At 34.4% G+C, this 12762-nt stretch overlaps 1 protein-coding gene across 4 annotated transcripts in view; it reads right to left on the bottom strand.

The window, feature by feature from the left end:
- Window positions 1–697: 697 nt before the first annotated feature.
- Window positions 698–12762, bottom strand: part of MLF1 (myeloid leukemia factor 1) — a 32858-nt gene continuing 20793 nt past the window's right edge. The window contains exons 3-8 of one of the 4 annotated variants that reach the window (XM_053600242.1): window positions 12710–12754; window positions 9916–9999; window positions 8455–8583; window positions 6562–6721; window positions 4351–4489; window positions 698–2842 (exon numbers count right to left, since the gene is read on the bottom strand). In XM_053600242.1, coding sequence (XP_053456217.1) covers window positions 2737–2842; window positions 4351–4489; window positions 6562–6721; window positions 8455–8583; window positions 9916–9999; window positions 12710–12754 — 663 coding nt within the window. In that variant the 3' untranslated portion in view covers window positions 698–2736. The remainder of the gene's footprint in view (window positions 2843–4350; window positions 4490–6561; window positions 6722–8454; window positions 8584–9915; window positions 10000–12709; window positions 12755–12762) is intronic. The other 3 variants (XM_053600243.1, XM_053600245.1, XM_053600244.1) reach the window with 3 other exon arrangements.

Raw genomic sequence — 12762 nt, 5'->3', positions numbered from 1 at the left:
TAAAAGCATTTGTAGAATAGACAATTTGGGTGTTTAATATTCTCTTGTTTGTGCTTAAATCCAGTTATTTAGAAGACATGATTTTGAAGTTTCAAGGAATAATAAAAATTAATACATTTTATATCTATCACTGCAGGAAAAAGAAAGTGTCTTTTCATTTCATTACAACAGAGGAGTCAAATAGGTGAAGAGTAATTACTTCTTTGCTCTGAAAGTATTTCCATCTATGCAATTTTTTTTTTTTTTTGAGATAGAGTCTTATTTTGACCCTCTTGGTAGAGTGATACGGTGTCATAGCTCACAACAACCTCAAATTCTCAGGCTCAAGTGATTCTCTTATCTCAGCCTCCTGAGTAGCTGGGACTATGGGTGCTTGTCACAATGCATTTTTAGAGACAGGGTCTTGCTCTTGCACTTGCTCAGGCTGGTCTTGAACTCCTGAACTCAAGCAATCCACCCACCTGGGCCTCCCAGAGTGCTAGGATTACAGGCGTGAGCCACTGTGCAGGGACCCATTTATGCAATTTAAAGGAAAGTCATCATATGCCACAAATCAAGAAACGACAGCTTTAATTAACATCTACTTCTGGGAACTGAGGCAAAAGCACTATCTTTAAAGCAAATTTCCACCTCAGTTATTTTCAGAAATTTAAGCTGGTATTCAATGCGTATAATTTAAGCAAATTTTTAACAAATGTTAATTTGAATACAATTTTACTAATTTTTATAGGTTTTATGAAACATTTTACATTTAGTATATGATTTACACTAGACAAAAATGAGTGAATGCTAAAAAGGAAATGAGTTAGAAAGATCAGTTTATATTAGTTTCAAATGTCAAAGGCCAAAAGTGATTTCTGTACAAAACCAGATAATTAGGTTCCTGTAGCATAATAATCAATCTTATTATTAGCAAGCCTTAAGTCTTATTTGTGTGCATGTGTTGGAATTCCAGATTTTGTTGTCCTTATTTCTAAAAGCAACTTCCCTTAGGCATGGCTTTTTTAAAAGGGCCCAAGCAGGACCATGAAAAACTCATACATACAGAGCTGAGGTCACATGCAGGTTTACCATGACACTTCATGTCTCTGTGTTACATTCTCTATAAGTGTCCCATAAGGAAGCACTGTATTCTAAGAAGAAATACATATTTTAATTTTTATTTGATTTCCCTGGTAAACAAATAATGAAGAAAAAGGTATCTGTGAATTCTCTAACTGGTCCATATATATATGATGTATAGAAGTTATGCTATTAAGCACAATAATATATTAAAGTATGTTTTCAGATTTAAATTTAATGACTCAAGTTAGCATCAGTACAATGATTTAAGCAAAAGTAGAATAATTATGAAGTGTCAACTTTATTGAGACTTTGCTCTATCGAGTTAATTTACGCAAAAGTGTCATTTAAAATTCATGACAATTTTCTAATGTGGTATGTTCATAGTATACGGAAGTACGCACAAGAAATTTTTAATACATGCTTCACTAATATCAGTAATAAAAATAAATGAACAAATTTGCATTTTTAGTGACTCATTAATGATTAACACAAAATAGCAAAATGTAGAAAATCAGAGAATAGTCATGTAATTTTACTTCTAAACTTAAAAAGGAAAATATTTAGGATTACAGACCGATAGTAGATTTTCTGTTTTTTTCCTTGATAGAAATATTGTCTTCAACAATAGCTATAAGTGTTAAGATTTTATATTATTATAAAATTCAAACCTAATTTTTAGAAAAACAGATTAATCCTTGAATTCTAGAATTAAAAAGGTAAAGCTGAATTTTTTGATGACATAATTAAAACAGAAACAAGTGAATAAGCACCTTGCTCAAAAACACACATCAGCTGTCAAACAAATTTTGAGACAATCAATCTTTCTGGTTTGCAGAATACTAAATGTATTTTTCTAAATGTCGCAAAAAAGCTAAGTAGAGTTTCTCCAAGGACTCTCCAACTTTAGAATGTTATCTTAACCTTGGAGATAGATTAAGCTCTTTGGGGGATGAGTAAAGTGAAAATATACCCTCTTACGAAGTTATAGAAAGGTCTATTTAAAGTCTGATGAATGTTAACAATGTGATACAGAACAAAAAAGAACATACTGTATAAAGAAACTAGATCAAGAAAACTCATATATTAGCAATTTAAAACATTTTCTTTGAACTACTTGATTATTCTTGCCCTTTATCAAAATAATAACTAATTTCTCATAAAATGGTACTGATACCATTTTCTTTATTAAAGAAAAAGCTTTATTTAAAGCTTTAAGCTAGTTGGCTATATAACACATTATAAAATTTGAAATAAATTAACCATTAACCATTTGACCATTAACATTACTCTAATGTTAGTAAAAGTTCAGACTTTTTTTTAACATTCACTTCTTTATAAATAATCTTAAGTATAAAAGAACATATAGCCAATACAAAAATAATTGAGAAAGTAAAATAAGCATGTGAGCTTTAAAAATTAGTATGTTTTAAAGTAAAGAATTTTATAGAATGGTTAATTAACCATTTACTCACATAGTTGAAAATCGAAATTTTATTCCTAAAGTAGGGATAATATAAAGTTAGTGCTTCCATGAACATTCAGATATCAGAAGAAAGTTGCAAAGTACGGTATTAATTTAGCAACAAGACATTGGTCTTAATGTGTATCACCGAGCACCATTGCTTTCTCTGTTAAAACAACCAAAACTAAACAAATGAAATGCATGGCTATTTATTTGTTGTTGTTTTTCACAGGCGAGCCTTTGATGTTAAGCTTGTCCACAAAAACGTTTGATCTTCTTCCGCTTTCAATGGCTGGACTTTGATGAAGTTTCTCCCTGAGAAATATACACATAACATTAATACCATTTTTAAATGGTCAGTGGTTTGTAAAACATAAATAAACATGTTAAAAACCACTATAATGTAAAGAGAATTTTATCTTAAATGTTACTTAAGAGTTTTGAAAAGGAAAGCAGACTCCTGTGGTGAACGTGTACAATAGCAACAGTGGTTTATTTGAAATAGATTTAACTATTTAGAGTTTAAGCCATGCTGTCCAATATGGCAGCCACTAGCCATGTTTATATTTAAAATTAAATAAAACAAAATAATTCAGTCCTCAGTTGTACCAGGCACATATCAAATGTGACTCACTAGTCACATGGGACTAGTCATTACCATATTGGACAGTGTAGATACATAACATTTTCATCACTGCATAAAATTACTTCAGAAAAAGCTATTGGGCAGTCCTAGTTAAGAGAAAATGCCACTGTTAGGGCCATAGATTTCTGGGTCATCCATAAAAAGCATGTGCTTTCTTTACCTGGGATCTGGATTTCATATTCAAACTTAGCACGGTTAGGCTTTTAATCAATAAATTTTCCAAAGAGAGACAAATATCTGAAATTAACATAAGAGCAAGTTTCTAAGCCATTCAACAGAAAATATTAGGGCTCTAGATTCCTAAATAAGTATTTTAAAGGAGAAGATGCTAGCACATGAAATTCTGCAAAAGGCTTCTGATTTACTTGATACCCACTTGTCCACGGCTGGTTCTTTGAAGCCTTCCACCTTCTGCAGCAATCCTCCACTCTCTTATAGCCTAGAACAGATTTCTGTTTTAAGGCCTGGAGGGGCCTCTCTCACTTGACGTAATTTCAATAGGAATTAGGTATTGTTTTCAATTTTTCCCCAGGGAACCAAATTAAATAGTAACGAAAAAAATTGTATTAAATGCATAAAAATGTCTGTAATTTTTAATGTGTGATTTCAGCACATTTATTTTTTATAGCTATTCCAAAAATAAATCCCATGGGAAGCTAAAGCTTTTGCAAAATTTTTACAAAATATCTAATACACGTGAAATACGGTATTTCACACACTGTTACATATTATACAAATGTCTAAAATTTCATTTATGTCAAATGCTGAATTTGACTTAAGAAAGTTATTAAGTCTTCTATACAGTTCGTTTCCCCTTATCATCTCTCTAGACATAACTATATTTACCTGGTGTGAAATATATGACTCTATATCCAAATTAGAATCTGTTTTATAAGATTTATCACTTTTCCTTAAGAGGTTTTTGGCTTTTACCTTCTGAAGCATAGTTTGCTAGTGAATTACTAACCATACAATCCTAAAATATTATTGGTTTTAGATACAAATTTAAATTTGTGGAATATCTGTATTAAATATAAAATTATCACATCTTTCATAAAAGATATTGAGGATGCAACTTGGATGTTCATCAAAACTTCCCGGTAACAAAAGTAAAATTACAAAAATTTCCTTCTAATTTTTCTTAAAATATATAATTTATTTTAGAATTAAGTTTTACCTTCTTTTAAGTTCTCGAGATCTTAAATTGTCATGACTGACACCCCGCATTCTAGGGTTTTCTAGATGGCGGTACTGTCCTCCTGGTTTGTACTTCAAAATCTCACTTTGCCACTCATCATCAAAAGCATGAGCATCATCTGTATTACATAATGAAATAATGGAGAAAGTATTAAGGTACAAATGGTCAGTAACTGCCTCGATCCCCCCACACTTCATTCTAGCCTCGTGTTTTCATCTGTCTAAGCCCAAGACAAAGGCAGGAAGTGCTTCAAATATAAAGGTTTTTAACCAGGGTAATACAGTAGAACATCCACTATTGACCACCTCCCTACAGTGACCCCCGTTTTAGGTTGACCAAATTTTCACAGACTGGACATGCACCCCATGTATCAGTATGGTAGGCCTAGCTCCTTATGTGGACCACCTCCATATGTTGATGAGTTTGTTAAAGTCCCATGGGTGGTCAACTTACAGAGGTTCTACTATAATTTTTTTCCTCTTTATTCCTCTCCTATTGCTATTGAGGATCTGATTCTTGATGATCTGGTTTTTCACCTGCCTGGACATCATATCAGTCTACCAAATGGACCCATTGACCCAATTACCCTGACCGTCTTCCTGGGTCATCTCATAGTGAGTATGCTACTCCTGTACATGTGAGCACCGCTGTGCTGGCACTTCTAGTCACCTCACCAATATCTTTTTTTTTTTTTTTTTTGTAGAGACAGAGTCTCACTTTATGGCCCTCAGTAGAGTGCCATGGCATCACACAGCTCACAGCAACCTCCAACTCCTGGACTTAAGCAATTCTCTTGTCTCAGCCTCCCAAGTAGCTGGGACTACAGGTGCCCGCCACAACGCCCAGCTATTTTTTGGTTGCAGTTCAGCCGGGGCCGGGTTTGAACCCGCCACCCTCGGTATATGGGGCCGGCGCCCTACCAACTGAGCCACAGGCGCTGCCCCACCTCACCAACATCTTATCTAACTTAACCTCACAAGTTTCTGTCATTAATTTCTTCAGACCACATGCTAAATATTGTGAAGTACTCAGTATATATTTAAATATGATAAAATTATAAAGGTTACAATTAGAGAAAAGTCAAGATATTAAGGCTTCCATCTCATTGTAACATAAATGATTATATCAAACTCCAATCTTAATATAATTTTTTCCAAAATCATACAATAATGTAAATCCCTTACTATGACAAAAAATTATTCAAAAATCCTTTCTGAAAATAGGAGATGAATAATTAAGTTCTAATATAATTACATTATTATTAACAAATAAAATTTAAGTAATAAAATATGAAAGCTTAATCATCAATATTTATTAAAATTAGTCAACAAATTTATTAAATTTGTTAATACATTTTAATATAATTAAAAACTATAATGAGCTGGCCAGGTATGGTGGCTTACTCCTGTAATTCTAGCACTTTTGGATGCTGAGGTTGGAGGATTACTTGAGACTAAGAGTTTGAGAAGAATTATGACACTGGAAGGGCTTAAATACATTGAGGAATGAATATAAAATCTAGAAAATGGAAATGTTTACTTGATATGATATATTATCTATCATATGCCAGAAATTAAAATCTTATATATACATAGTATAAAAGTTCAAATGTCCCAACAATACAGAATGGTTTAAATAAATTATGGCCTATTTACAACAAAAATTTTAGGTAATCACTCTTTTTGAAAAAATACATATTAGGTGACAGTTTACAATTATAAGGATGAGCACACTATAAACTACATAGATTGCAAAATACTAATATAAAAAAAGTATGTATGCTAATAAATACATAAAACTATTAGAAAGATAATTACTAAAATATTAATAGTAGTTATTTTGGGATGGGATTATAGATGATTTTTGTCTTTATACTTTTCAAATATACTTCGTTCACAATCAGAAAAAATATTTTAAAATTAATTTTTCCCATTGATAATATTAAATAACAATTCAATTTTATTTTCCAAGTATAAAAGACTAAAAATAAATATTATACAATTCTAAAATAAGGATAAAAAAGATCTACTAATGAAATGTGAGACAATAATTTTATTACTTTGATATAAATGTTATCACAATTATTCAGAAACTACATATTATGACAAGTTCTACAAAAAAAATCAAGTTCTGTAAGTACAGCTTTATTTTAACTATATAAGAAAGAACACTATTTTTGTGATAACTCACTTTCATTCATGTTGATGAATTCTTGATTGACCTCTTCATCTCCAGTCCTGTTGTTCTTTGACTTTTTAATGACATGAGCTCGGTCGTGGATATGATGACCAACAGCCATTTTTTCTAGTCCGCTGTCAGAATCTCTCATTGCTCTCCTGGTTTCCTTTATCTATAAAAATAAAGAAAATTAAAAATTTTTACTAGTTATTTAAATATATATAATGGCTATAATGCTAAATTCCTCAGGGCCTATTTACCTATGGAGGTAAAGCTCTAGATCTACTGCTCTAAAAATAGTGAGTCCTCAGTTCTACTATCAACTTGTAGTAAAATATGGTAGTAAGTCTTTAATATTTCCTGAGGTGCTTAAAATGAAAATATCTAGGACATATAGAACCAATACAATCTAACCATCTTCCAAATTGTTCTCAAATATTAAATCAAACAATAAAAATTATGGAAAATGTAGTGCCTTTAATCCTGTCTTCAACAATGCAAGACCATAGAAGTTCACACTGGCATTCCTGCAAGTAAGGGCAGCTAATTATTCACCTGTCACGCTGATGAGCTGGAATCTCATGGTTGGTTCCCACCTATTAACACTATGGAAATTTTATTAGTATATTTATGATAAGTAGAGATTATAAAGATGATTAAATCTTTAAATATAAGACTTGGTCATTTTTAGTAAGTTAAAATTAAAATGCGTGAGATGACATTAACGGAATTATGGCAAAAGCATCATTGAAAGGTCTATCTTTATATTAGAGAACTAAAAAAGTAACTACTTCACACTCACTAGACTAGTAAACCTGAAATTTTACTAACAAGGAAGTGAAGAGATGGAAACACTGCTACTACAGTTGGTGAAAGCCAACAGTTTCACTCACTGTGGGATAGTAACTTGCTAGTTTCTATGTACAGATGAAGGGACACATCAATCCAGCAATACCATTCCTAGATCCTTTCCATAAGTAGACAAGTATGAGGATGACTTAAGTGAAAAAATTAGACACACCTACATATCTAGCAACAGAAAATGAATAAAATATCCTAGTACAGGAGACAAATATAAGGATGAGTTAGTAAAAAAAATGAAACACACCTACATATCTATCAATAGAAAATGAATAAAAAGCGATACTACATAAAAGTTAAATAAACCAGAGGCTGCACAAATCAACTTTAATAAATCTTAAAAAGCATAGTATACTGAGTAAAGGCAAACTGTAGGGGATATGGGCAATATGATACCATTTATACAAAGTTTAGAACCCTGCAAAGTCATCCATTGTATTTTTATGATGCATATATTAGTAATAAAAAGTATAAACATATGCATTACAATGATAAACTCTAGATACAGGGAAACAGTTAGGTCTAGGGAGGGAGTAAAGGAAAAGGCCCCCCTCAGAGGAGTGCACCAGAACCTTTAGCTGGCTGCGTCCACAGAGTTTATGTTTAAAAAGAAAACGAAACGAGACAACCTGAAACCTATAGAAAAAGAATGTCATGATATGACTAAATTGGGTGGCAGCAATATGGGTATTCATTATATTATTCTTTCTATACATCCTTTTTTACATTGAAACATTTCATGAGTTAAAAAATTAATTTACTTCAAACACAAAAGCTGACAAAAGCTTCTGTAAGTGTTTATTTGACTTGTCAACATGTAAAGGTAATAAACATAGATCATACATGAAAAAAGGTATCCTTGTGGGAGGGCAAAACAGTGGTCATAAACTAAGTACACAGAGTCGAGCTTTAATGTTTTCACGGTGGCAACTGCCTTCCCCTCTACTGCCAATCTGGGAAAGATCAAAGTTTAATTGAAATGTTTAAAATACAGTCTATCTTCCCACAACTATAAAGCTCTAAGAAGGCTTAGAAAATACTTACTCCTCCTGGAGCCCTACGTGTTTGAGTTGAGGCCTGGAAAACCTTTGGTGGTTCATCTCCCACTTTGGAATAAGTCATCACAGAGGAAGAACAAAATGAATGTCCATGTGGTTCCATTGAAAGGTGATCCTAGAGAGAAGTTGTAAATTCAGGGTCTAGTCAAACACAAAGAGTGCTAGAGAGTTCAAATAAGTAACAACACTAGCTCTAAGTTCCACTAAGGCTACCATACTAACAACACAGTTCCTCCAAATGTCAGCTTCAGCAAGGTCCTAACCTCCTGCTATGGTAGGTACCAATTCCCACTCTCCTTGTAAAGACTAATAAGTGATTCATCAGAGATCCTTGAGTCTTTGGATCCTTGTAGTTCAACAAAGGTGCTATACCATGAAACCTGTGATACTTCTCTAGTTAGTGGTAGACCCTGTGTACAACCTTGCCAATGTCAAGCCAATTAAACATACACCAAGCAGTTTCAAACCTCCTGTGGCTACCAGATTCCTACATTACTAAAATCAATAATGCCTTAGATAGAGTTGGGCATTCTGCAGTGATCTATAGAATCCAAAATTGGATAACAAGAATGGTATAGGTCTTCTTCAGATAGAATCAAGTGATTTATTTTTGATGTTAATATTACGAGTAGAAAAATAAGAATGCTACTCTAGTATTAGTTTGTGAGTATTTGGAATATACAGATCTAATTCAGTACTAAACATCATTTCTGAAATTTCTGAACTAAAACTTAATTTCTTAGATACCACAAATCCTTTTAAGCATATAGGTTATACATAACAAAAATATTCAAATTCATATAAAATGTTCATTTACAATAGTGACTTTCAGTAAAACAAATGTTTTTGAGGTTGAAGTTTTTGTAATTTTGAAAGTTAATCAATGTTATTTTTCAAGCTTGTAGGTTGTAAAATCAATTTAGTGGGTTGTAACCAGGATTTTTAAAACAAAATAAAACAGAAAATATCAGCACACACTGTAACAAAACTTTTGTTTCAAGTATATTTATAAAGTACACAGGCTGGGCACGGTGGCTCACACCATAATCCCAGCACTCTGGGAGGCTGAGGCTGGTGGATTGCCTGAGCTCACCAGTTTGAGACCAGTCTGAGCTAGAGCGAGACCCCGTCTTTAAAAATAGCCAGGTGTTGTGGCAGGTGTCTATGGTCCCAGCTATTCAGGAGGCTGAGGCAAGAGAATAGCTTGCCCAAGAGTTTGAGGTTGCTGTGAGCTATGACGCCACAGCACTTTACCAAGGGTTACAAGGTGAGACTCAGTCTGGAAAAAAAAAAAGTAATAAAGTACACAATTTTTGCTTATTGTGTTGTGTAAGATGTATTTTTTAAACACTGTAAACTGTGGTTAAAAAATGTTTGAAAGCCACTATAATATAGGGTGTACCAATAACTGAAAACAACGTTCTCATCACTTTATTTTACTACTTACAAAGTTTCTTTGTAAATCCTGTATACTGTTTCGCATATTTAACATCATTCGGTCCATTGCCTGAAAAGGGTTGACATCTGTACGCTATAGGATATTAGGAAGTATGTTATTAACTACAACACAAAAGAAGTAAATCAATCTTCCCCAAACAGGTGAAAATTATTTTTTTCCAATTCATTTAGTAAGATCTCATGTGGTAATCAACCCAGCAAAGATAATTCAAGGACCATACAATGAAAGTGATTTGTTAAAGAGAAAATTGAAGCATATGCAAATGATGTGGTGAGGGAACTATAACACCACAAAGACACACATACACAGGTGTGTGTACATATACACACACATACACATGCATGTACATTCCTCATAGAAACACATGCACATACACCATTAATTACCTTTCTCACAACATAATTTGGTTGATATTAAATAGAAATGTCTTCTGGGTTGGAACAGCTCTAGCATAGGAGAGTCTTCACATTTTTCCTTCTTACCTCTCAATACCCCATTATACAAATAAATACAACTTAAGAACAAATTAGCAATGTCATGTCCACCAGTACCACATGTTTGATAAAAGCTGCCCCTCCAGTAACCAGCCTTCCTCTTATCATAGCAGGGTCCAGGTGCCAGAGGTCAATGCACTTGGCTAACAGGCCTTCCACTTACTGCCTGTGGAAGGATCAGGAGGCCACACCTTTGAAGCATGAGGTACGCTTCTTCAGAATAACAGTTACAAATTCCTCTATAACAATGATTTCTCAACCAAGATCAACTCTGACCCTCAAGGGACATTTGGCAAAAATGTCATGTCTAATTGTCACAAATGAAGACAGTGTATGACTAGCAGGTTACCACCAAATGTCCTGTAGTCCATAGTACAGCCCCCTGAAAAAGAATTATCCTGCCCAAAATGTTAGTAGTGCTGAGGCTGAGAAAACTTGAACTAGAAAAATCTGCTATTGATTTTAGGTTTTTATATCAGTGGAACATTCACCAGAAAATAAAAATAGAGCACAAATTCTAGTATGTCACCTAGTGAGTTGTCTGCTATTACAAAACAGAGGGTGTTGCTCGGTAAGGAACCCCTCTGCTCAGGAGTTCTGAATCCGAAGGTACTGTGGGGTTCAGTGCTGGCATTTCAGTCCTCCTGGAGATTGGTTTGCTAATGCGGCAAGCTGGGCCTACATAAGGAATTTTCAAAGGCTTGCTTGCGTCTCTGCCTTCTAGTGAGTTCTGACAGCTCAAAATAATGGGAAACAGATGGGAAAACCAAATTCCTCTTTAGAAACTGCACTTAATATTGCAGGAAACAACAGAGGCACAGTTAGGACATATTAATATATCTTTAGGTACACAAAGGACTGAATTTAGTCTGCATTTCAGAGATTCAAACACAATTCAGGGAATATTCTGAATACAGCATACAGAGGTGGTCAACCTAAGGAAGTAGGCCTGTACTGATACGTACTTGTGGTATGTATCTGAGCTATGAAAATCAGGTCAATTGAAGGAGGTGGTCAGTGTAGGGAAGTGGTCAGCTATGGAGGATCTACTATATTTTGTTTCAAGACTAGGTTGAGAATGAGGGCCTGTATCGGACATAATTCATGACAGACGGAAAGCTTAGCCCAAAGAAGGAGGAAAGGAGAGGAGGGGAAAGATTGGACCTTTAGGTATATTCTGCCTTTTTCTCAATTCACTGTCAAATCAAACAACAAAAGATTTATCTGTCCACCCCACTTCTAGAGGTCTGGGTTAAGTGTTTTAAAATGTGTCCTCCCACAGCATACTGACCTTCCTGATCATTTCACTGATAACTCTGGGTTATAATTGCTTTTTTATTCTTTTTTTGGTCATTTGTCCCACTAAAAACTCTAGACAGTAGGGACTAATATTATACCTGTATGACAAACTTCAGGGCAATGAATAATTCAATTGTAGCACAAAATAAATTTTTATAAAAAAAAAAATTTTCATGAAAATGTAAATACTAATGTTGTAAGTTCGTGCTGTTCTCTGCTACTTCTCAGAAACGAGCATCACAGAACAGCACCAAAGCCCAAAGGAACAGGGGTGGGAGAGCTGCTGTGACTCTGCAGGAAAGGCAGCCCAGACAGGTGGCCGATGAAGAGGAAGCAGCCACGCTGGGCTTTTCCAAAAGTCACGCTTATCTACTTTCAGTTCTGTACCGTTTTACCTTTGAGAAAGTCATCATAAGCATGTGGAAGTCCCCAACTTTCAAACATAACTATGGGGACCCCGTGTGTAAATCAAGCACATATTCTATTAAAATCTACTTATTTTTCTTTTTTTTTTTTTTTAGAGACAGAGTCTCACTTTATGGCCCTCTGTAGAGTGCCGTGGCCTCACACAGCTCGCAGCAACCTCCAGCTCCTGGGTTTTAAGTGATTCTCTTGCCTCAGCCTCCCGAGTAGCTGGGACTACAGGCGCCTGCCACAAGGCCCGGCTATTTTTTGGTTGCAGTTTGGCCAGGGCCGGGTTTGAACCCGCCACCCTCGGCATATGGGGCCGGCGCCCTACCGACTGAGCCACAGGCACCGCCCAAAATCTACTTATTTTTCAAGAATAATTTTATACATGTTGACATGACTTACTTCAGAAAACACATGCCAAAACATTCCGAGATAATACAAGTTTTCAGTACAAATGCTACTATAAACAGCCATTATGAAAATTAGTGAGACTGCATGCCAACTCAGTCTGCTTGAGTTAATAAAAAATAAATGTTAGAAAATATTGCTAAAATGGTTTGTTGTTTCATGATACCAACCATATTACCCAAATCGCCAAAAGGCATGAGAGAATAACTTGGTGCCTAGAAAA

This window comes from Nycticebus coucang, chromosome 8 (genome assembly GCF_027406575.1).
Source record: "Nycticebus coucang isolate mNycCou1 chromosome 8, mNycCou1.pri, whole genome shotgun sequence".
Lineage (NCBI taxonomy): Eukaryota > Metazoa > Chordata > Mammalia > Primates > Lorisidae > Nycticebus > Nycticebus coucang.
The sequence above is the reverse complement of the archived record's forward strand: the minus strand, read 5'-3'. Positions and strand labels throughout refer to the sequence as shown.